At 38.7% G+C, this 25,596-nt stretch overlaps 2 protein-coding genes across 2 annotated transcripts; both read right to left on the bottom strand.

The window, feature by feature from the left end:
• Window positions 1-12,009: 12,009 nt before the first annotated feature.
• Window positions 12,010-12,540, bottom strand: LOC141632332 (secreted RxLR effector protein 161-like). Its single transcript, XM_074444887.1, has one exon. The coding sequence runs from the start codon at window positions 12,538-12,540 to the stop codon at window positions 12,010-12,012; it is 531 nt and encodes a 176-aa protein (XP_074300988.1).
• A 1,932-nt stretch (window positions 12,541-14,472) lies between these two features.
• Window positions 14,473-17,540, bottom strand: LOC141626405 (uncharacterized). Its single transcript, XM_074440239.1, has 4 exons — window positions 17,236-17,540; window positions 16,412-16,608; window positions 15,536-15,767; window positions 14,473-14,829 (listed from the first exon to the last, which is right to left on the bottom strand). The coding sequence occupies exons 1-4, from the start codon at window positions 17,447-17,449 to the stop codon at window positions 14,825-14,827; spliced, it is 648 nt and encodes a 215-aa protein (XP_074296340.1). The 5' UTR covers window positions 17,450-17,540; the 3' UTR covers window positions 14,473-14,824.
• Between the last annotated feature and the right edge of the window lie 8,056 nt (window positions 17,541-25,596).

Genomic DNA, 25,596 nt, shown 5'->3' with positions numbered 1-25,596 from the left:
CATATCATCAAAATGAAATTGCACTTCTTTAGGAGTAAGTAAAGCACATGCTTATTTTTCTAAAGATTATTACAAGCTCTTACTTCGAACAATTATTCTTTTACATTTACTCGAACTACGAACAGGGTTTGATTTCATATTTTTTAATGAATACATAGACAAACCTTCATAGGATACAACCTATTATTTTAAAATGTAAACAGAAGGACATTTGTATTTGTATTTGAAATTCGACAAGGATAAGTAAAAGGAAAAATCATAACAATTTCTTAACTAATAAATCTTTTATTCATTTTTGTTCCATAAATAGTAATAATATGCCAAATACATATAAAATAACAATGCTGAAAATAAATGTTAGGTTAGGTTCCAAAAACCCGCCGTTTATTACAACTTAAATAATAATAATAATAATAATAATAATAATAATAATAATAATAATAATAATAATAATAATAATAATAATAATAATAATAATAATAATAATAATAATAATAATAATAATAATAATAATAATAATAATAATAATAATAATAATAATAATAATAAAAATAATAATAATATTAATAAAAAAAAATAATAATAATAATAAATAATACTATAATAAATGACTAAGGCTATTCTTCCATCTTCCCTTTGCCTTTGTCACCCTTATCATACTTCTTGTCTCGACCACGAGCAGGACGCTCTTGCGTTATCTCGGACCTAATCACCAACGGTTGTTCTCGTGGTCTAGCCTTACCATTTCGATCTATCACTGTCTTCTCAGCAGAGGCGGTTTTCGGTTTCTTTAATGGACGAACGACTCGGAATCCGGTATCCTCTTCCTCTTCAGTCAAGTACTTTTGGTTCTCCTTTGGTACTTCACGGATCTTATAGTCCACGGGCTCGTGCTTCCTCAGCTTCTCACGCTCTTCAGGAGTACCAGCCTTTCTTGATTATAAATATGAGTCAGATACCCATAAGGGGCCAACAGGAACTGGTATGAACCACATGTTCCTCTGGGTCCACCTATGTACACACTCTGTACAACACTCTGAAGTATGTGCCAAGGCAGTTTGAGGAACAGTATCTAGCTTTGGAATTTTCTGCTTAAGGCCCACTTGCCTCATCAATCTCTCAAGAAAGATGCAAACCATGAATTCCAAGCCAGGGACACGAACTGACCGTGTCAGATCCAAAGATGAGACTCCGGTAACTAACCTGATATGCCACCATGGCACAATCCATCGGATCAAGGGGCCACCTTCACTCTTCAACTTATTTTCCCAGTGGTTTCACACCCGAGTGAAGTCCACCATGTATAGCCAAGTTCTCGTTACAATTGACCGAGCATGATATCTTTGCACATTAACTGGGGGCTCGATCAGCCGCAGTCGTTCCATCAGCCAAACCTGCAAAAGGGGATGAGAACTTAATATCCATATGTTGACCGAAAAACAAAAAAAAAACGAAAAAAAAAAACAAGAGACAGTCGAATTCTTACCTGCAGAATGACGGGACTTCCCATATAAGAAAGCTCGCAGTTGGTCTTCCTATTATATAAACCAAGGATGGTCTCCTCTAAGACTAGGCATGCTGGACTCCTGCGCAGCTCCATTTGCTCTATTATGCTCAGAAAACGAGGATCACCCCGCATCTCGTTATCAACATGTCCTTGCAAGACATAGCAATGAAGTAGACAAAACCTGAAGGCACTGCGCCTCGCAGCATAGGAAATGGTAGGGTCAACCCTATTTATAAATCGGTCAACAAAGTCAAACATGCGGACACCTTTTAAGTCACAAGACAGTCCACCTCAGCCTTGGTCAATCCAAGCAAATCCCTAAATTTATTCTTATAGCCTTGAGAGTTAGGGGGTATAGCCGGTACAATTTCTGGGTCCCAACCTCCAATAGCAGCTATTTCTTCAGGGAAAGGACAAATTTCGCCTCCCGAAAAGGCGAACACATGAAAATTTGGGTCCCAATACTCAAGACAAGCATCCAAAAATGGCTTCACTACTTTCACTAACTTGAGAGTTATGATCGATCCCAAATCAAAAGTACCCATATCGTGTATCTCAACGTTTGTAAACTCATTCGTCCATTCCCTCAGACAGTTTTCAAAGCCATCTATAATTTTTGGAAATTTTTTTGAGAGGATATGTGAGTTTTATGTAATAGACGGAAGAAAAGAAAAAGGAATTATGTGAATAAAAGCTCAAACGAAGTCTCTATTTATACTATTCGTTGTTTCCTAATTTCTGTCGAGGACTGACAAGTCGGGGAAATGACGCAGCATTTGCTGCGCCTCTTCGAAGACTCGCAGCTCATGCTGCGCCTCTTCCCCAAGTCCTCTTTCCGTGTTTTCAGCCACGGATCTTTCCTATTTTGCTTTTAGCATAGTTTCATATTCCTATAGGAACTTAATTTGGTAAGTTCGATTAAATTACCAAGTTTTATGTTTCCTAATCCTCTTTGGGTTCGCTTTTCAAGGCAAAGTCAACATTATCGCCAAAACGCGCACACTTACTTATTTTCATTTCTTTATTTTTTTTTAGGGGGGGAATCATTTCACTCCTCTTTTCAATACATTTAACACTTATACATTTCTTTTAATTTTCGTTTTCAGGGGGTAGCCCTCCCTACCATCCGGTCATTTTTGCTCATTTCTGGGCATTTTTTTCATTTTCCCTCATTTACTTTTCTTTACTACGTTTCACACTTATACATTTCTTTTAATTTTCTTTTTTAGGGGGTAGCCCTCCCTACCGTCCGGTCATTTTGCTCATTTTCTGGGCATTTTTATCGTTTTCGGGCATTCGGGCACTTTTTTTTGCTCATTTTCATTTTGCGCTAATTTAAGCCACATATATGACCGTGTATTTTACTTGTAATTTCTATGTAAATTTCGGCAGCATGACGGCACAAACCGTCACCTGCCAAACCTATTTTTTTAAGCTAACCTGCAGGAACAGCAAACACCCAGCAACAAAGGCACTCAGGCCATTATATACACAACCAAAAGACAGTATATACATCAAACTGGGGGCTCTCGCCCGAAACAAAGTTCGAAAAGTACAAAATGTGCAGATATACAAAACGACAAAAAATAACAACTAGTCTTGGTGACCCCTCAGCTCAGCTACGGTCACCTCAAGAGCAGCAACCTCGGCGTCCCTTGCCTCAAGCTCACTCAACAAACGAGCCGTCTCCTCCCGGGACTGCGCCATCTCGCGCTCCAGGTCACGCTCTCTCTGCATAAAATGAAGAAATGCCTCATTTCAATAAGATGAAGTAACATTTCATTGCAACAAAATTTAAATTGTCAAAAAGTAAATAAGAAAGGGAAAGAGAGGTTCATATCTCTTGTCCAAGGCCACCAGCAAGGGCCTCGATGGCCGTAGCTCGCAGACGGTTGGCCATCCTCCACAGCTCTATGTACCTGGACGGTGCCACCGGCAATCGAATACAAAGAGGATTCAGAAAAGAATTAAATGCATTCCTATGCAATAAAAATGATAAGAACAACCAAAGCTGGGGGCTTACCCTCCTCACAAGGTGCTGCCACTCCTCCAAACTAGCGTCTGTCACCTCCTCGCCGAAGTCGCGGATCTCCGAGATCGTCATCATGCCCGACGCGTCAGTGTACTCCAGTGTCTCTGGGTAAGCTGGGGGCTCGACGCCTGCCACCTCGATCTCCTTCAAAGTTCGAATAACTCTTATTTGACTATCGTTCGTCATTTGTCAAATCAATTCAAAATCAAATAACAAGGTAAAAAATGCTTACCACGATCGGCCAGTACGCCAACCTCTGATGGACGAACTCGGAGTACTCCTCGCCAGTAAGAAGGAGGGCGCCACCACTCGCGTCGGCCAATTTAGCCTCTCTCTCAGCCGCAGAAGGCTCTCTAAACATCATCCGTGGAGGATCGATGGGGACCGCGAAGGTGTCGCGAGAGCACTGCCAAGTCAAACACTCGCCCAAGTACCACACAGGTCCCATGGGCGTCGTCAGCAGCAACCGAATCGAGCTCCGAGGATGAAGGGCCTCAGCCATAAAAGCAGGAGCCTCACAGTAGTCCTCTCAAGGTCTAGGCACCCACTAAAATAAGAAAACGAGGGGTCATTCCTATGATCGGCTCTAAAAGGGAAGAGGTCATTCCTATGATCACTTCTAAATAGAAAGAGAGAAAAGGAAAAGAAATTAAATAAAGATTAAAGGTACTTACGCTGTCCAATGTTAGGGCATTCACGCCCCTCCGATAAACGTCGCAAGAAGAGCGCTGACTCTTCCTACGGAACACCACCCAGTCCCTCACAACAGGGTACGCCCTCGGCTCAGTCTCCGTACTCTTGGGCGCGAAGCTAGGAAAGTAGGAGTACACCCACGCCTGCAGACAGAACAATGATTATTTTCTACAATAATGGCAATAAATAAATGAAGAAATAATAATCTTTCATAAGTCGAAAGAAAGGTTCATACCTCCAAAAGGAGTCCAGGACCAACGGTGGCAGGAGAAGTCCCTTTCTCCATCAGCTCTGGACGTACCATGGCCCTCATGTAATGGGTGAGGACCGCAAAGCCAGGAGTAACCCAGTCCCAACGACCTAGGCTACTCAAGTCAGAAAGGAAGGGAAGGAGCTTCGTTGACAGCCTCTCCCCCTTGTCTCAGAGGTAAAACGAAAACAAGAACCACCACAGCCACAGACGAGCCCTCCGCTCAGCAGTGCAAGTAGGTGGAGGCACCATCCGCCCATCCATCCCCACCCTCGTCGGGACCCTACCTGCAAAGTAGTCCCTGACGTAAGAACTCGGCACCAACCCAGGAACGCTGGGAGCACTCGTCGCCAGGTTCCAGCCGATCAATCTCCTCGCCTCGGCCGAGTCTACTCTCATGGCCGTCGACGGTCACACCAAGGTCTCATCTCCACACGGCAGACCCGAGATCATGCCGTAGTCCTCCAAATTGAACCCGACCTCTCCCAAAGGCATATGGAAATTCGAGGTCGTGTCCCACTACTGATCAAGGAAAGCTCGAATCAGGCAAAGGTTTGCCCGAATCTTCCTTTTCCCTGATCGCCCTCCAAGCTCCTACCAAAGCCACGAAGGCTCCCAGCTCGATGATGGCCTTCTACTCCTCCGACAGCCTCCCAAAGGCATCTATCATCATCGTGTAACCAGAAAAGGACCTTAAATTCCCAGCGTCCTGCAACGATTCAAAGCAAAAGCTATCTTTAGCATAAGACAGATAGGAAATGAAATAAATGGGAGAAGTAATAGGAAATGATAAGCTCGAAACTTACCAAATTCCTCGCCGTCCTGTAAGACAGGTGGCTCTCTGCCGCCCAAATGAGATGTCTGCCATCTCATTTCTCGGCCCACTCGGGTGCACCCACAAGCTGGCGACCGCCTCGCCCTACGTTGGCCCTCCGCGGGACCTCCTCAACCTCCTCTTCCAACTCCTCCTCCTGTCTCTCTCCCTCCACGAGAGCACGATAAGAATCAAAGTCTACGTTCATGGGGTATCTTCCCGACGTAGAAGGCACGTCACCTGCAAATTCAAAACAAACAAGGCCATGTCAAGCCATGACAAGCCTCTTTGAGGTCGTTTCAAACATTTTCGAACATGAAAAGCGGTTTTTCTCGTCATCTTTGGCCATTTCTTTCAAAACTCGAGCACACATGTGGTAGGTTAAGGCAATTCAAGTCTAAGTTCAAGCGTAGTTGCGGGTTTGAGTCGAAATTTCGGCAGCATTTCGCTATAGTAGCGATTATGCCCTAAAAAGTGTCCTGAAAGAGTTGTCACAAATCGAAAATTCGACATGATAGCAAGTTTACCCATTGCATAAGGGTTCCAAAACACCAAATTTCATCAAAAATGGACAATCCTAAGGTCATTTTGGAAGCGGTTTTCGAAACAGCAAGAGACCGTTTCATTTTTTGTCCAAATGCTCAATACTTGACGAAAATTCAAAAAGAATACATGGTTACATTCCTAACATTACCAATTACCCATTTCTAATGTCAATTTTGCAAGACAAATTCATTTGAGGCAAAAGCCCCAAATTTTCGAGTATAAGGGGAAGAAAAACCCTAATTTTTTCGATTAAAATCAAGCAAGAACGCAATTTAAAGCAAGAATAAGATACATACCTCGATTGGTCATGGTTTATGGCTCGAATTGATCAAGTTTTAATGGATTTGTTGTTGAAATTTGAGAGAGTTTAAGAAGAAATTGTGTTTTGTGAAAATGAAATAAAACACGGTTTATCGCGTTTTTACTCAGACAGAGACAAGCCAAGGAAAAGACGCAGCACTTGTTGCGCCCCATCCAAAAGCCGCAGCTTTTGCTGCGCCTGTTTCCCGGCGAGTCCTCAGCTCAAATTTGAAAGTTCGTTATAAGTTTGTTATTTGTGGGCCCAAGCTTAGTGCTCCTCTTCTCCAACATATTATATCATATGCTTAGCTCTCTTGGGCATTCTTTCTGTCCAGACCCACGTTTTGATAGACTGCAAAACCGTCACAATATTTCTTATTTTTCCAGCAAGGATCCTTTGAACCCGGTTCACGAGCTCATTCCTTTTTATCATCAAGATTTCGCTTGCAACAACCGAGCGGGTTTCCAATGTGTTTAGAACACACCTTTGTCAATGCCTTTATATGCCCAGTGAGAGTTCATTATAGCCAGTGTACTTCTCGAGAAGCAGAGTTTGTTCGAAGCAGACACAAGCAGATTTCCTCTAAGAATGATTCAACCCAGACAGAGTCTTCTATATATTTCCCTCAGCAATATTTTGCAGTGTTTCCTGTGACGATCAAGATGTTCCTAGTCGTCAGTATATGCTCCTCCAGCGATATTTTGCAGTGTTGTTGTTGATAATCAAGACTTTATGTATTTACCCAAGCGAGATTTCGTTGCCATTCACAGCCCACAAATTTCTCAGAAGCAGAGTTCGCTTGAGACCGACGCAAGGAGATTCTCCAGCAGTTTCTCACCGAAACGCTTCCAGTCCCCTTTCACCCAGGAGTCTCCCAGGTATGGTTTCTTCTTATGGATGGCGAGCTTCCTTACGTAGTCTAACGGACTTTAAAAGACCCTCCCCGATAGTCGACAGACTCTAAAATGTTCCCGGCGACAGGTCCTTGGTTCAGACCCCTTGCACCGCTTTGCGCCACCGTAGTCTTCAGGTTGTAATCTTTGATTGACCTGATGGCTATACTTTGACTTTCGCCTTATGAAAGCCTCAGTCAAAGTGGGGATTCTGTAGATACCTCATTCCTACACCTTCCGCCAACCACCCAGTGATGATTGGGCCGCATGTTTGGTACGCGGAATGATTTATGACAGTCTGTAAGTTTATCGTCAGGTGATAGATCAAACACTCGAGTCTACCCCTTGGTCGTCATCTACGCATTGATATGATCGTTTTGACGGTAATTAGAGTTCATTTGGAGTCCGGGTCAAAAACCGCTTCATTTTCTAAGAAGCCGTTTAAAATACCGAGTCGGAATGTTCTAGAATATTCCAGATATTTATTCACAAATCAAATTTTATATCTTTTGGTAAAATATCTTCCGTATATCATATTTTACGGAATAAGTAAGCATAGAGCTACCGCAATTCCACAACAGAAACGCGGAAATCTTTCTTCCGGAGGAGAAAACCTCTGGGAAAATGACGCAGCAGCTGCTGCGCCTCTTCCCCATCTCTGTTTGGTTGTTTACGGAATATTTCCGTGATTTCTTTCCAAAGTTTGTGTCATTCCGAAACTCTTCACATTTTTTGGTATAGATAGAGACCTCCGGTCTCCATACTTTTCACGCGAGTGTCCGCCCTTCTCTTCTCCCTTTGCATTCTAGACCTTGCTCTAAGTTTTCGACGCCTATGTGCTTGATCAGTTGACTACGTAAGCTCAGATCATTCTGCGTACCAGTCACGTTGCATGACCGGCCAATTTGACCACTACACATCAATCAATTAATCTAAAATACTCTAACGAGGGCACTTTCTACGTACATTCGAGTCGAGCAATCACTAACTTAACTTAGTTAATCTCGTTCCGTCAAACATGCAAGTCTAAGGGTGTAAATCCCACTTTTAATTTATGTTTTTGTTTTTGTACCAATTAATGTAAGGTTCACTCAAAAACACATTCAAAACCGATCTTAAAAACCCTTTTGTAAAACTGTTTTTACACAGCAGTGGATATCAGACGTCGAGGAGAAATGCATCAGCTGCTGCGCCTCTTCGAAGGGTCACAGCATATGTTGCGCCTCTTCCAGAGGTTGCTTGCTGCTCCTACACTTCTTCTTCTTCTTCATCGGTTTTCATTGTTTTGTTCTTTTCGTCTTATTTTCCTACTTTCTTTCATCCTTCAGTACATAAATCATCTTTTAATAATCCTTTTTAATTATAACATTTTATAATCCCTTATAATTTGATATTTGCGGGTTTTCGTCACTAAATCAAACCCGGATTTCAGGAACTCAATTTGTCCATATCAAGTTTCTGGGATTCGTATTTTGTACATACATTTTTATAATTTGTTTAGTCTGTTCTCTAAACCGTTTTAAACCTAAGTTTAGTATATAAATTAATTCCGACATCGTAAATAGGATATAACTCATTTTCATTCGGTTTAATCCGTTTTTCTATCGCTTTTATGACGGTTACAGATGTATATAACCTGCTAAATCCCTTTTACTCGAGTTCCCAATCAATAATCGATCTTAAACTTGCCAACGAAACATTAACGGATTGCGGTTCTGACTTCACAGACAAAGCTCAACTCCAGAACAGACGCAAGAGGAGCTGCGCCTCTTCCAAGGGACGCAGCAGATGTTGCGCCTGTTCTGAGATGATTTATGTCCCTGAACTCGTTTTCGCCTTGACGTAGTCTCTAATTACGTGTTTAATTAACTATTAATCGTAATATCGCCCCTAATCTGACCTATTTTATCACTTTTTTTCTAACCCTTTCATTTTTCTTTACTTTCATCTTCAAAATTCCGTCTTAAGTGTATTTTGACGTAAATCGATTAAACCCTTGTAATCATTGTAATTTTAATTATTGTAATTTATTTACCGTTTGTTTATCGCTCTTGTATGATTTATTTCCTTGTTTTTCATATTTAATTAATCTAACATCAACTTGGACCTCAATTGTTTGCTAAATTATGTGTCAACCGACCTAGTTTAATCTCACATGCTAGGATTAATCTGTGGATATTGCATTGCATGCATATAATCGACAACATATCAAATATGAACAACTTTCCTAATCATTAGTAGAGGCCGCTATCGAGGTGAGCGGGATTAGGTGTTCAGTAAAAGGACTTCCAAATACGTACCCTCACCCCTTACTCTAGATCTCTGTGAACATCCGTGTTCATTGGCATCCACGAGAGTCATTCTAGACATAGAATGCTAAGGGTAACGAGTTATTAGTATTCATGTCATTACTTTGTGTCTTGACATGGCACGAGATATTCGAACGGTTCCAATTTCCCATAAAAATTGGTGGCGACTACACAAATGCACGCTTATTTCAAGCGCCTTCCGCGCGCGCCGCAGTGTGGCCCATGTCCACAGTCTTTCACATGTAATTAATCTAACTTCCAACTTTAACCTCAATTGTTTGCTAAAATTATGTGTTCGCCGACATAGTCTAATATCACATGCTAGGACTAAAACATTGGATGTTGCATTGCATGCATTACATCGACGACATATCAACTATGAATGATTTCCCGAATCATTAGTAGAGGCCGCTATTGAGGCGGGCGGGATTAGGTGTTCAATTAAAGAGCTTCCTAACATGTACCCTCACCCCTTACTCCAGATCTCTGTGAACATCCCGTATTCATTGGCATCCACGAGAGTCATTCTAGACATAGAATGCTAAGGGTAACGAGTTCTTAGTATTCATGTCACTACTTTGTGTCTTGACATGACACGAGGTATTCGAACGGTTCCAATTTCCCATAAAAATTTGTGGCGACTCCACAAATGCACGCTTATTCAAGCCCTTTCGCGCGCGCCGCGCGTGGCCCGTGTCCACATTTACCAAGACCACCTAATGCGTGAGAGTGCTACAATCTCGGTTACCGGAGGCAATGAATATTAAATAGACCATAAAAGAACGTGCTTTAAGTAAATAGTTTAAGTGAATACATCAACCTCCAAAAACTGTAAAGTAAGATACAACTGTTCCAAATCCAAAAACCAACTAAAGTAAATGAAATTTCGATAACACGGCGAAAGACTTTTAATAGACTCGTGATGACACATGCCCAGCTATCCCTCGCACATCCAAATCATACCTGCTCAATAACTGCTCACCATCCACGAATGGATCACCACAATTTTTAAAACAATTAAATGGGGTCAATTACTGCATACACAATATAAGATAATACAACAATAAAAATACACACAGTTCTCCAACACCGTCACATCACCAATCACCTGACTAGCCTGAAGGTCTAGTCCTGCCAGATTACGGCGCCAACCAGTAATCCACACCGCCAGTGGGGGACCGCAGCCGTTTCCACCTATGCTCCGCTCATCTTTACCAAGCGCAAACCCATGTTCCTTAATGTGCACATCCCCTCTTGTGGCGGGTTCCATAAGGGGCAAATCAAAGGCGTGAAGCCACTCCCGCAAGTGACTCCAATCAGCCGAGGGCGCACCTCGCGAACCACGGACAAATAACAACAACTAACTACAACATCAACAATACCAATTCAATTACGATATAGACAAATGCCATTAATCAACAACCAATCAACTATCTCATATTCATGTAAACAATTACTGAGTAGGAAACCTAATCTGGAAATGCAATCACCACAATCCACACAACAGCAGATCGGAAACGCTCCTCTACGAAGTCACCTCCTATCAACATACAATCACAACCTAATACCAACAATACTCCCAAAACCCCCAAATTACCCAATTAGGGTTTAAACTAAAGTTAACGAAACAACGTAAAAACTATACTAGGATCTTACTCACAATGCAACGGTCTCAACGGTGTAAAGAAATATGGAATCCGTCAACACTAGCCCTTTGGATTTGATAGCAATATGAGAGAGAAAATCTACGTAACTTGATCTCTTGTGTAAAATATTTATAATAGGGTAAAAAGTAAAAAGAAACTGATAAAAATCCTTTATATAACTATCTCGCTTTGCTATCAAAACCCGGCCAAAAACCCGTAAGAACGACGAACTCGATCGAGTAAGTGAGGTACTCGATCGAGTGACCCCTACTCGATCGAGTACCCAACAGCCAGAACATTGTCCAGAATGCCAAAACACATTTACTCGACAGAGTAAGCCTTACTCGATAGAGTACCCAACAGCACATGAAACCGTAGTATTATATAAGCATTGAACCCTTGCTACCCATTTTGAATACATGAAGATAACTCACACATAAACTAATTTACTTCTAAAAATAACATAAACCGACACTTAATTACAAGCCTAGTGTCCCTTCTCTATTCATGAACATATGAGGAGCCAAACCCAATCTCCTTTGAAGCGGTTGAACTTCATGTTCATATAGGTTGATTCTTTTCATCGTGTCCTTGCAAACACACTTTTTCAAAAGATAAATTAAGAAGATAAACTTCAACCTTACAATATGTAAGTCTAAGCCCACACCAAGGGACATAATTATTGTGTGCTTCAATCTCTTAACAATAGACCTTCCACATTGGATTCAGCCTCTAACATTGTATTAGAGGGGAATTGGGTATCCTATCGGCAAGGATCTTATACGAGTTTTAGACCAATCCCCTCAACCGGCTTAATAAACAAGTCCTTAGCTAATGTTTTGGTCAAATGATCAGCTAAATTTTATTGAGATCTCACGAATATAACTGAAATAACTCCATCAGTTATTAGCTCACGTATCGAGCTATGTCTAACACCCAAGTGTCTTGATTTGCCATTGTATATTTGACTATAAGCTTTAGCCAATGTAGCAGCGCTATCAAAATGTATAGCTATGGGTTATATTGGTTTTGGCCATAATGGAATTTCGTAAATCAAATTCATTAGCCATTCCGCCCCCTTTTCCGCTGCTGCCAAGGCAATAAATTCCGATTCCATGGTTGAGCTAGAAATGCATGTTTGCTTCTTTGATGCCCAAGAAATAGCACCTCCTCCAAGCAAAAATACCCAACCACTCGTTGAAGAGTGATCTTCAACATTGTTTATCCAACTAGCATCTGAATAACCTTCTAGTACCGAAGAATAACCCACATATGTTAGTCCATAATTCTTGGTAGCTTTAAGATACCTCAATACACGATTAATTGCTTGCCAGTGAAGAGTACTAGGATTCTTCGTGTATCGACTTAGCTTGCCTACCGCAAGGGCTATATCTGGTATAGTGCAAGTCATGACATACATTAGATATCCAATCACTTGAGAGTATTTGAGTTGTGAAAAAGGCTCACCCGTATTAGTTACAAGTTTCAAGCTAGAATCCATGGGAGTTGTTGCTGGAATACTATTTTCACAATTGAATTTCTTCAACATTTTCTCAATATAATGAGATTGCGTTAAAGAAATCCCCTTGTCACTATGTTTGATTTTGATTCAAAGAATCACATCAGCTTCTCCCATGTCTTTCACTGCAAAGTTAGATGATAGAAAATCTTTACAAAGATCAACCTAGCTTTGGTTGGTACCAAAAATCAGCATGTCATCAACGTATAGTCATATTATCACGCCATTACCAGCATCATCGAACTTGCTATATACACATTTGTCTGACTGATTTAATTTAAAACCATTAGACAAAACCATCTCATCAAATTTATGATGCCATTGTTTAGGAGCTTGTTTAAGTCCATACAATGATTTTACTAGCTTGCACACCTTATGTTCATTGCCTGGCATAACGAAACCTTCCGGTTGTTTTATGTAAATTTCCTCTTCTAAATCTCCATTCAAGAATGCGGTCTTCACATTCATTTGATGGATCACTAGATTGTTAATGGGAGCTAAGGCAATTAACAACCTAATAGTGGAGATACGAGCAACAGGCGCATAGGTGTCAAAATAATCAATGCCTTCCTTTTGCCTAAATACTTGAATGACTAATTGAGCTTTATACTTGTCGATTGTACCATCCACTTTCATTTTCCTTTTTAAAATCCATTTGCAACCCAAAGGTTTGCAGCTACGAGGGAGATCAGTTAAAACCCAAGTATTATTCCCCAAAATTGAATCCATTTCATCATTTATGGCTTCTTTACAAAAGGAAACATCATGAGACTTCATAGCCCCATCAAATGTTCTAGGATCCTCATCAATATTATAACAATAAGTATATTGGAATCTTACTTTATACCTTGAACCCTCAACCAAATATGTTTGGAAATTGGGTCCAAAAGCTTTCTTTTTCCTGATTATTTTATCTCTACGAAGTTCAGGGATTTTATTTTGAGGCTCTACAACCTGATTAGGTTCAACAATTTCGTTACCTTCTACTCCAATAATAGTTAGAGTTATCATACTTGGTCTTGGTATAGATGAAAAATGTGTTTCATCAAAGATGGCATCTCTAGATTCTATAACGGTATGTAACGACACTGCATCATTTGGTTCTATTACATAGAATCGGTAAGCCTTGGAATGCATAGTGTATCCAATAAAAATGCAGTCAATGCCTCTCTCTCCCAATGTTTTTATCTTGGGATCGGGTAGTCTAACGATAGCCCGACATCCCCAAACTCGAAGATAATTCAAGTTTGGTTTCTTTCTATACCATAATTCATAAGGAGTAACTTTGTTTTGTTTATTTGGGACCCTATTTAGTAAATAGCAAGCCGTTAACATGACTTCTCCCCAAAATCCCTCACTTAAACCTGAGTAAGATAACATGGCATTAACCATTTCTTTAAGAGTTCTATTTTTCCGTTTCGCTATACCATTTTGTTGTGGTGTATACGGAGCGGTTCTCTCATGTATTATGCCACATGAACCGAAATAGGCAGGATCATAGTATTCTCCTCCCCTATCCGTACTCATTTTCTTAATTAAAGAAGACTGTTGTAACTCTACTTCATTCTTAAAAAGAATGAACTTACTCAATGCCTCATCTTTTGCATGCAACAAGAATAAATAGCAAAAACGAGTACAATCATCAATGAAAGTTACTAAATATATTTTATTTCCTAAACATGGAGTAGAATAATAGTCACATAAGTCGCTATGAATCAATTCTAATAACATCGATGATCGTTTAACTCCCGAAAAAGGTTGTCTTGTTATTTTGTTTAACATGTAAAAATTACATTTCCTTGTAGTTGTATCAATTGGCGGAATTAAATTGTTTTTAGACATTAAAACCATTCGTTTATAAAGAACATGGCCTAAATGAGCATGCCACAATGAAGATAAATAAATTTCGGAATAAACCATAACATCATTAACTTTATTCAGACTAATAAAATCAGCATTATTAAGGTTTAGCATAAACATGCCATTGCATAAGTATCTGAAACCAATAAACACACCAAACTTAGATAATACATAACGATCAGATTCGATCACTTGTTTATAACCACATCTAGATAATTGACCACTAGAAACTAGATTCTTACGAACACTAGGAACATGTAAAACATTCTTTAAACACACTGATTTTCCCGAACTAAGTATTAATATAACTTCGCCACTTCCTAGAATTTGAGCAGTTGACTCTTTTCCCATGTAGATTATGAACCCATCTTCAGCGGGCACATACTTGGTGAACCATCCACGATCTTTACAAACGTGTTTGGTGGCTTTCGAGTCAATCCACCATGATAAGTCATCATCCTGCATGAAACATGCTTCAGGAATCCATGATATATAATTTTTATTCAAATTAAAATCACAAACAAGATTATTACTTTGCTGTTTTGGAGGACCTTGGTCCTTAGACCCTTGTCCAACTTTCATTTTTCCTTTTCCTTCTCCTTTCTTTGCAAGTTTACAGTCCCTTTTCAGATGACCCATTTTGCCACAAATCTAGCATCCCGTTTTTGACTTCTTATCCAGATTATTGTGTTTGTCGTCACTAGGGTGTGGGCGTTTCTTTCCTTTCCTGTCATAGTTGGAACCTTCGCCAAGTTCCATCATATTGATGGACATGGTCTTTCTTGTATCTTTGGTTTTTCCATATTCCTGAGCACTTATCGGCTCTTCTATGCGCAACCTTTTACCAAGTTCAACAAGAGACATATCCTCTTTCTTATGTTTCAGTGTGTGTTTAAATTCCTTCCATTGTGGTGAAAGTTTGTCAATTATACTAGAAACTCAGGCATTTCCGTATTGTGTTGAGCGAATTGCCCCAATATACGCAACAGTTCATTGAATTGTTCCATAACAGGTCTAGCATCACACATCTTATAATTCATAATGTTTCCAACTAGAAACTTTTTATTGGAGGCATGTTCATCAATGTATTTAGACTCCAACTGATCCCACAATTCTTTTGCACTTTCTAAATTCTGATAAATATCAAAGCGGGAATTAGACATACCATTAAGAATGTGTCCTCTGCAAATATAATCATCATTATCCCATTTGCTCCTCTTCCTTAACTCTTCCACAGTACTGTTTTCATCCACTTCATGGTAGGGAGTACTTAAAACATATACCACTTTCAGAGTCGTCAATAAGAAGTGCATCTTCTTCTGCCATCTTCTAAAATCAACACCTTCAAACTTTTCCAATTTGTTAACTTTCATTGTCATCTTCTTTCCATTCGTCATCTTGACAGATTTCGCAATTATTCTATTAGATTGTTAGAGATTGTATATGCACGAACATGAATTGACAATAAAACCGCACCGAATCGACTCCGCTTCCCTAATAGAATAATTCTACCCCTTTTAGTGCCTGGGTGAAACCGAATTTTCTACTGAGATAAGACAGTGCCCTCTGATTTTTGGCACAAAAATCAGAGACGTAATATAGAAATATTTAATGTAGTATGTTATAATTTCTTAGATGCAAAAGATGGAAATTTTTCTGTGAATTTCATTCTCATCCTTTTATCTATTTATATAGAAAAAGAAACAGGGATAAGCAAACAGGGGGGGGATGCATTTCTGAAGGGTTGTAGCTCTTCAGAAATTCCGATTAAAAGCAACAAGAAGTTTCCATACACAAAGTTTGGGAAAATACCAATTTGTTGTAATACCTTTTAAGGATCCAACTATTAAAAGCAACAAGCTTCACAAAAATGTGGACTTCTAACAAAATCAAAAGATAGGCTTATATATGGCATTCATAGGATTAAATGAACCTCCATATCCAAAAAGGACATTAAAGCATAGTTCAAACATATTGTCCTCTTCCTGTAAGAATGTAGAGACAAATTATCAACTAGTGTCTGAACTGATAGTCATCAAACCTGGCATGCACTTTCCAATCGACCTTTATAGACACGGCCGAAGCCTCCCTCATCTAGCAAATGATCCGCTCGAAAGTTCCTAGTTACAGCTGCTAATTCTTGAAATGTAAATGGCTTGACAAAAAATTTATCTAGTTTCCCATCCTTGAGACCCTCTTCTTTTTGCTCACATAGTCGACCGCTCACCTTAAACTTATCTGCTCAGTAGGAAGAAAAAAGGATACCAAAAAAGGCTAAAAATGAATTGGTGAACCAACACTTACACCAATTAGAAACAAAAGCGCCCAATGAAATACGGAGTAATAAATATGATTGAAACACTAGTAGGGTAAACCCAAAAAATATGCATCAACACCAGAATAAAGGAAAGAAAAAGTTATGATCATTTAGAAAATCAGAAATGCTCATGAACCCAACAACAGCACTAACTTTGAACCTCGAAGGCTTCCTCCTATGGTGGAGTACGGCGGCTGTATCTACGCAACGAGGCATAACTCAAATATCACCAAACAATGCAAATGCTACACTGTTATCTTACCAAATACAGTGTACTAATTAGCCCACAATCAAACTTAGAATGCAGAATTATTCACCAAGGCTCAGAGTCTTTGAGCAATCTTTCTATTAAATCCACAATCAAACTTAGAGAACAAAACCAGCAAGATATTAGATATACATTAATTAACCCCAAAAAATTTAAACAAAATTGCAGGAAAAGTATAAATGTTGAAGCATGAAAACTGGGATTAAACAAATAAAAAAAACTCATCCAGCAAACAGCAACCAACAACCAGCAACAAATGGGCAATTGAAAAACCAAATACCTGAAGTTGATAATTTGATCTGGCATTGTATTCTGCCATTTTTACTGCACTTTTTCTTGATCTTTTCATTTGATTTTCCAGACCCACTGCAGAGAAACCAACCCATTTTCTCTGCAGAGAAAGCATATGATCGACTTGAATGGAACTTTATTGAACAAACTTTTACGAAAATGGGTTTTAATCCTACTTCGATTTCTTGGATTATGGAATGCATTAAAACTGTTTCTTTCTCGGTTCTTGTAAATGGAAGACCGGGGACCGTGTTCACACCTACTCGAGGTATTAGAGAAGAGACCCACTTTCACCATATATTTTTATTATGCGTGCTGAAATTTTAGCAAGATCTCTACAAAAGAATAGCGATCTTCATTCAAGTGATATTTGTATTAGAATTGGACCTGGATTGGAAAAAGTTTCATTCCTGACTTTTTCGGATGACACTATCATTTTTGTTAAAGCTTCTAATCAAAGTTGTAGAACTATTAAATCTATTGTAGATAAATTTTGCACGATTTCTGGACAATTTGTTAATTTCGACAAATTGATTTTCCAGTGCATTAGAAATATGACCGCTCACTTCGTGGGTCTTTTAGAGGTATTCTTGATATGAATGAATAAGCTCATTTGGGTAAGTACTTAGTTTGTCCTTTAATTGACGGCAGAGTGACTACAAATATGTTTTAAAGTATTATTAATTTCTCATGCGCTCAATTATCGAAAAGGAAAGCGAATTCTTTATCGCAAGCAGGTAGACTGGTTCTCGTTAATGCTAACCTTGCCGTGAAGGGAAGCTTTCAAATTCAAAGTTTCCTCCTTCCCTCAAGTATCCATAACAGATTAGACAAAATTAATAGATATTTTTTATGGAATAAGAATCCTTCACAGCATTCTCCTAATTTAATTGGTTGCCATAAAGTTTGTTTACCGAAGTCTCTTGGCGGATTAGGAATAAAATCCTCTGAGGTAGCGAATAAAGCTCTTCAAATAAAACTTTTATGGAAAATTCTTATGGAAAAGGATAATATATAGGTCAAAGTGGTAACTAAGAAATATTTGAGAAATTGTTCACTTTTTGAATGTATGCCTAATTCAGTTTGCTCCTGGCAATGGCGTAAACTCATGAGTATTCGGGACATGTTTGGAAAGAGGTTGAGATGACAGGTAGGTAATGGTAGTAATATTAAATTTTGGACTGAAAATTGGATTTTTTTCTTATCCACTTATCTATATATCTATATAATATTATAAAACAGAAACCAGCATATTAATTTTCCCGCTCACCCAAAAAATCTTCTTATAAAAGATAGTTCTAGAGGCAATTAAAGGGGTACCGGAAATATCATTCCTTGCCTAACTTCCAGCAAATCAAAGAGTAAATTTAGGGATTCAAATATGTTAAATCTATCAGTTAACAATAATTTCAGCAAAATTATACGGAGTAGTAATCCATCTGTATTGATACCTTAAATACTTAAAACATAAATAGAATCCTAAACCTAATTCTTAATCCTCATCTTTCCTTCATTCGTACAACTATCCTTCATTTACACCAAATAGCTACTCCGTATATTTCAAGGCAAAGGGAAGATCCTGTTAGTTTTATGTTTGGTTAATTATTAGTTAATGTTAAATGTGGGCAAGATATTTTATAATGTGGGAGAGGTAGTTTATTTATGTTGAATGTTTTATGTTTTATTGCTTATGTTGAATTCTCTTAGTACATTAAAAATGGCATAATGTGCCGATTTATACAAATGCTATGTCGGTTGATTAACATACCGACTTCCGTGTTCTAGAGACATTTGTTTATACTAATCTCTAGGTCTTTATTTTGCTTCAATGTACATGTTCATTGACATTATTATAGTCTAGATTTCTCTGGATTACATTTTAACAGATCTTCTCCACCTTTTAAATGTGATCGAGTACATCTTTAAATGAACAAATAAAACTAATCTATTTTTTTATTCTTTTAATTTGTGATTGAAATTTTAACTTATTTACGGTATTTTGTTTTTACCTCACTGTTTTTTCTCATATAAATTGATTAATAATTAATATTTGTCATAATGGAATTACAAACTTTCATAAATGGTGAAATTGTTTCAAGTATGAATTGATAAGCATAGGAATTTATTGATGAACATACTATTCTTCGCATAGATAGCATCGTGAATTGTGATGGAGATGCAAACAAGGTCTCCCCGTTTACCCATTTCTCAGAGCACAAATTCTCATTGAAGACGGGAACTATTCGTCACAAGCTGAAGACGGATAGTGTTCTTCTGATCACAATATGCAAGTGACAAATTAAGTGGGAGTTAAATGAAGCACCCCACTTGCCCTCCCACTTGTGACATTATGAGAGGGGCACTATCCGTTTCAGTTTGTGACGGATAATACCATCTTCAATGAGACAAGTTGTTCTCAAAGAAAGCCTATGATCAATAGAAAGTGGAAAGTGACAAGTATTCTTCTTCTAAAAATATAGATTATATAGTCCCTCCATTCAATTCCACTTTATAAGTATTCCTTTTTTCGTTCATTTAATTTCACTTTATATGTTTCCTTATCTATCTAAAATAATGACCATTTTATTCTTATTAAAAATCTATATTTACAAAAAATGGCATCCATACCTTACACTAATCCACCCTAAAACCCCACCTTCATATTTTTTTTTTTAATATTTTTAACATTTTCATTCTCTTTCCTAGGTACTTTTAATAGTTTTTTTAATCCGTTCCTTAATACCCGTGCAAAAAGCAAACTTACAAAGTGAAGTTGAATGGAGGGAGTATCTAATATCTCCCCTATTTCATTAAAGTTAAATTGCAAACAAATGAAGGGGATAAAAATATCTCCCCTTTTGTCCCGTTTATTTGTTTACCTTTGGTTTTGGTTTTGGTACAAAGACCAAGAAAAAATAGGAGATGATCAATTATTTGATGACAAGTGGACTCATTGGAATGATCTATCCTCTCCATTTCCTTTTGGGAGTGGAGATCAAATTGTTCATTTAAAATATTCTCAAAATAAAAAGGTAAACAACAACCGAGGCATCCAAATATAAAATAGATAAACAAATGATCTACACGGATGAGTACTATTTTTATGGCATATACTCCTATAAGACGGTCTTACAAAAGAATATTGTAAAACAGACCTTAATAACATATTTTTTATATAAGAGGACCATCTCAAAAACAGAAAGACCCAATCTTACGTAATACTGGAATCATTAATCAATGATAAATGTAGACTACCTGATCTCAAATCTGTGAAACCCGACTTCAGACCATGATAAGTTATCTTAGTTTTGGGTTATTTTGGTACAATTACAGTTTTTAATGTCACCTCTGTTGGTATGATGCCAAGAAAAGCCATGTTTTTTGGTTTCTCGGTTTATACTCTCTCCCACATCGGTGAGGAGGAGAGTTAGATATGTGTTTATATTGCCTTTGGTCCAATGGTGGGTAAGAGATTGGACCAAGGAGGCTTTTGTGGTGATTGTTGGGCTTGTGGGTTTGGGTCCAAACACACGCACGCGCGCGTCGGCCCGGTTCGGGCTCGGGTCTGGGTAGAGCACCTGCGGTGCGGGCCAAAGGCCCTCTTTTATCTTATCATTTTTGGGCTGGCTTGTGTGTGTCTTTGGAATCCTATAACGGATCTCAGTCAAATAATATCTCTGTGATTAAGGAGATTTATTCTCCATTAATCTCGTTTGACTGTCATTAAGGGGATTTATTGTCTCCTTTATTTCCTCCGTGTTTTTGCTTGTAACAGCTCTTTTTTCTACTATAAAAAGAGCTGTTCTCTCATCACTTATACACACAATTCATATATCTCTCTTATCTCTCTCAAATATGATATTCATCTTTCGAGTAATTTAAGGTTCGTTTTTCGTTTCTTCCAAGGCTCTCATACACGAGTGGTTGTGTACGGGTGTCGCAGTGTTAACCTTGGGGAACTACCGGCGTGAGACGATTACCACCACAAATCGTGCCGATATAGTTTTCAAGTCGTGGCCTCCATACCACGGCGCCGCAATTTCGTTTTCGATAAGTCTATTTCTGTCTCTTGTCTCGTTAAAAGTTTTCGTTTGTTTTACATTGTTACGAATTATCATTCCAACAATTTGAAAACTATATAATTTGTCGTAACAATGGTCGTAGTCTTAAACAAAATTTATTCGAATTGTCGAAATTGGAACCCTTAGACGGTATGAACTACAAAAGATGGTCTCGGAAATTGCTTATGTATTTTGAACAATTAGAAATCGACTATGTTTTATTTTTTTCGACCCTCCCTCTTGTTATTCGTTGCTAGTGTAGAATCTACCCCACCTTCGTCTATTGCTGTTAAGTCGAATGAGGAGATTATTAAGAAACATGATAAGGATAACAAAACTGCAAAGTTCCATCTCCTTACTCATATGTCGAATACCCTCTTTGATTTATTTTCGGTCCATAAATCTGCTAAGACTATATGGGAAGTGTTAGAGAAAAAATATGGGGCTGACGATGCGGGTAAGAAAAAATATGTTGTCGGGCAGTGGCTTGGGTTTCAAATGGTAGATGACAAACCAATTATGGACCAAGTTCATGTTTATGAGAACTTGTGTGCTGATGTCACTAATGAGGGAATGAAACTAGATGAAATTTTCTTGGCTAATGTTTTGCTAGAAAAATTTCCCCCTTCCTGGAATGAGTATAGGAACCATTTGAAACATAAGAAGAAAGATTTGTCCCTTCAAGAGCTAGTAGGCCACATGAGGACTGAAGAAGCTAATCGTCTGAAAGATAAGTCAGTCCAATTGTCTCTTACTACTGTCAAAGCCAATCTTGTTGCGGCGGGTCTTCAAAAGAAGATAGGTTCAAGGGTAAGGGAAAGGCTAAAGTCGGTCGGGTCAAACCAAGGGTCGAATGCCAAGAAAGTTGGTCAAGGGAAATTCACCAAACCTGCCTCAAAGATCCAGAAACCAAATCTGGTTTGCTATGTTTGTGGGAAATCGGGTCACAAAGCTTATCAGTGCCCTCAAAAGAAAGTTGCTGCTGAAGCTAATGTTGCTGAAAAGGATGATATTATTGCTGCTGTAGTGGTTGAGGCTAATCTAGTTGCAAATGCTAGTGATTGGATTCTCGATACAGGGGCTTCAAGACATCTTTGTGCTAACAAAGATCTCTTTGCTGAATTTGAAGATGTTGCTGATGGTGAATGTGTCTACATGGGTAACTCTTCTTCTGCTGTTATCACCGGCAAAGGCAAGATCTTTCTCAAACTAACCTCAGGGAAAACTCTTGCTTTAAATAATGTTTTGTATGTTCCTACTTTGCGTCGAAACCTCGTGTCTGGTGCCTTGCTAAACAAAGCTGGTGTGAAACTTGTTTTTTGAGGCTGACAAGGTTGTAATGTCGCGCAATGGGGATTTTGTGGGCAAGGGTTATCTCTGTGGGGGTTTATTTATTTTCAATGTTGATTCTCCTATCATTAATAATAATGCTTCTACTTCTGCTTATATTGCTGAGTCTATTGATGTTTGGCATGGTAGATTAGGTCATGTGAATGTTGATTCGATTAAAAAGCTCAAATGTCGCTTATTCCTTCGTTATCTTCAGAAACTCATGAGAAGTGTCCTAGTTGTGTCGAGGCCAAATTTGCTAAAAAACCTAGTAGACCTGTTACAACTAGACAAACGAGTCCTCTTGAGTTAATTCACACCGACCTAGCTGACTTCAAAAACACCATGAGCAGAGGTTGTAAACATTATTATGTCACTTTTATTGATGATTTTTCTAGATATACCAAAGTATATTTGCTTAGAAATAAAAGTGAAGCTGAAGACATGTTTATAAAGTTCAAAACTGAGGTAGAAAATCAGCTTGATAGGAAGATTAAAAGAGTCAGGTCCGATCGAGGAGGAGAGTATGGCTCTGGTTATTTAGTAGATTTTTGTGAGAAAAATGGTTTAATACATGAAAAGAGCCCACCATACTTGCCTCAATCGAATGGTGTAGCTGAACGTAAAAATAGAACTTTGAAAGAAATGATGAATGCTATGCTTTTAAGTTATGGCCTTTCAGATGATATGTGGGGGGAAGCGGTGCTTTCAGCTTGTCATATTCTTAACAGGGTACCTCATAAGAAACTAGACAATACACCCTATGAGATGTGGAAAGGTTATGCTCCTAACTTAAGTTACCTTAAAGTGTGGGGGTGTTTGGCTAAAGTAGGCTTACCTAGCTTTAGGAGGCCAACCATTGGACCTAAGACTTATGACTGTGTTTTCATTGGTTATGCTCAAAACAGTTCTGCTTATAGGTTCATGTCTTTAAGTGACAGGTCTATATCTGAGGCTAGAGATGCTGAGTTTTTTGGGCAGGTATTTCCTTTGAAGAAGGAAACAGTATCACTACCCGATGCCCCTGTTGTTTCTCGTGCCTGTTAACCCCTCGACGTTCTATGCATGCGAGTACTAGTACTTCTGTGGATCATGCAGTTGAACCAAGAAGGAGCAAAAGGCCCAGAATTGAAAAGAGCTACGGGAGTGATTTCATCAGAACTGATGCTATCAGACTTCACTTATCTGAAATCGCAGGTGATATTTGTGCTTTTGATGAGCTTGTTTTCGCTTTTTAATAGAAGATGATCCAAAAACATATGATGAGGCTATGAGATCTATAGATGTTGTTTTTTGGAAAGAAGCTATTAAAAATGAACTAGATTCTATTGTTTCTAATCAGACTTGGGAGTTAACTGATTTGCCTAAAGGTAGTAAACCCATTAGTAGCAAATGGATCTTTAAAAAGAAAATGAGACCTGATGGAACAATAGAAAGGTTCAAGGCCAGACTTGTGGTGAGGGGGTTTACACAAAAGAAAGATATTGACTATTTTGATACTTACTCACCTGTGACTAAAATTTCCACCATTAGAACTCTTGTTGCTTTGGCTGCTATTCATGATCTTGTAGTACATCAGATGGATGTAAAAACTGCTTTTTTGAATGGTGATCTAAATGAAAAGATCTATATATTGCAACCTGAGGGGTTTGTGGTAAAGGGTCAAGAGAGTAAGGTGTAAACCGAGAAAATCACTATATGGTCTTAAACAAGCACCTAAACAGTGGTATGAGAAATTTCACAACACTTTGACAGACGATGGCTATATAACTAACAATTCTGATTCGTGTGTCTATTCTAAAATGTTTGGATCAGATTGTGTGATTATATGCTTATATGTTGATGACATGTTAATTCTTGGTAATAATTTATCTGTTGTAAATAAAACCAAACAATTTTTGTCATCACGGTTTGAGATGAAAGACTTAGGAGAAGCTGATGTTATCCTTGGAGTTAGAGTTGTGAAAACCCCAAGTGGTATATCCCTTAGTCAATCACATTATGTTGAAAAAGTGTTGAAGAAGTTTAACAGTTTTGATGTTACACCTGCTAGAACTCCTTATGATACTAGTATATCTTTGTGTAAGAACTTGGGTGATAGTGTCTCACAAGAAGAATATGCTAGAATTATAGGAAGTGTGATGTTCCTCATGAACTGTACTCGACCAGATATTGCTTATCTTTGTTAGTAGACCGAGTCGATATACACATAACCCTTGATCTGCCGAGCATTGGAATGCACTTCGTCGTTTACTTAAATACCTGAAAGGAGCAGTTGATTTGTGTTTGCATTATGGTAAATTTCCTGCTGTGTTAGAAGGATATTGTGATGCAAATTGGGTTGCAGGTAATGATGAAATTCATTCCACTAGTGGTTATGTGTTCACCTTGGGTGGAGGAGCTATATCGTGGAAGTCGCAAAAGCAGGACTTGTATAGCTAGCTCTACCATGGAATCGAGTTCGTTGCTCTTGAGTTGGCAGGTCAAGAAGCAGATTAGTTGAGGAACTTACTAGCAGACGTGCCCATGTGGGGGGGACAGGTTGCACCAGTCTCCCTAATCTGTGATAGTAAAGCAGCTATCGGTGTTGCTAAGAATAATGTCTATAATGGTAAGAGACGACATATTCGAATCAGGCACGGTGTGGTAAAACAACTTCTGAAAAATGGAGTAATTGCTTTGGACTATGTGAAGTCCGAACGTAATCTTGCCGATCCCTTTACTAAGGGGTTAACAAGGAGAGTAGTCCTTGACATGTCGAGGGGAATGGGGCTTAAGTCCTTAATTCAAGTTTGAGTGTGATACTTGATGGACTCTATAGCTCATTCCTATGGCATTTGATATCCATAGCCAATTTTGGTGGTGCTTTGAGACGCACTTGATGGATTGTGTTTTTATATGAGGTTGGACTTTGTCCTTAATAGCTCTTATGAGAAGTGCTAATGAGAAGCACTTGAGCT

Source organism: Silene latifolia, chromosome Y (assembly GCF_048544455.1).
Source record: "Silene latifolia isolate original U9 population chromosome Y, ASM4854445v1, whole genome shotgun sequence".
In the NCBI taxonomy this organism is placed as follows: Eukaryota; Viridiplantae; Streptophyta; class Magnoliopsida; order Caryophyllales; family Caryophyllaceae; genus Silene; species Silene latifolia.
Note: the sequence above shows the minus strand (reverse complement) of the source record. Positions and strands in the feature narration are given on the sequence as shown.

Bases quoted from the DNA above. Each gene is read 5' to 3' on its own strand.
- LOC141632332 (XM_074444887.1), bottom strand. From the start codon at position 12,540: ATGTTGAAGAAATTCAATTGTGAAAATAGTATTCCAGCAACAACTCCC.
- LOC141626405 (XM_074440239.1), bottom strand. From the start codon at position 17,449: ATGCATTCCATAATCCAAGAAATCGAAGTAGGATTAAAACCCATTTTC. The intron at 16,609-17,235 runs GTATTTGGTTTT...CCTACTGAGCAG, and splicing joins GATCAAATTATCAACTTCAG to ATAAGTTTAAGGTGAGCGGT. The intron at 15,768-16,411 runs GTTTGATGACTA...AAATCTGTCAAG, and splicing joins GATTGGAAAGTGCATGCCAG to ATGACGAATGGAAAGAAGAT.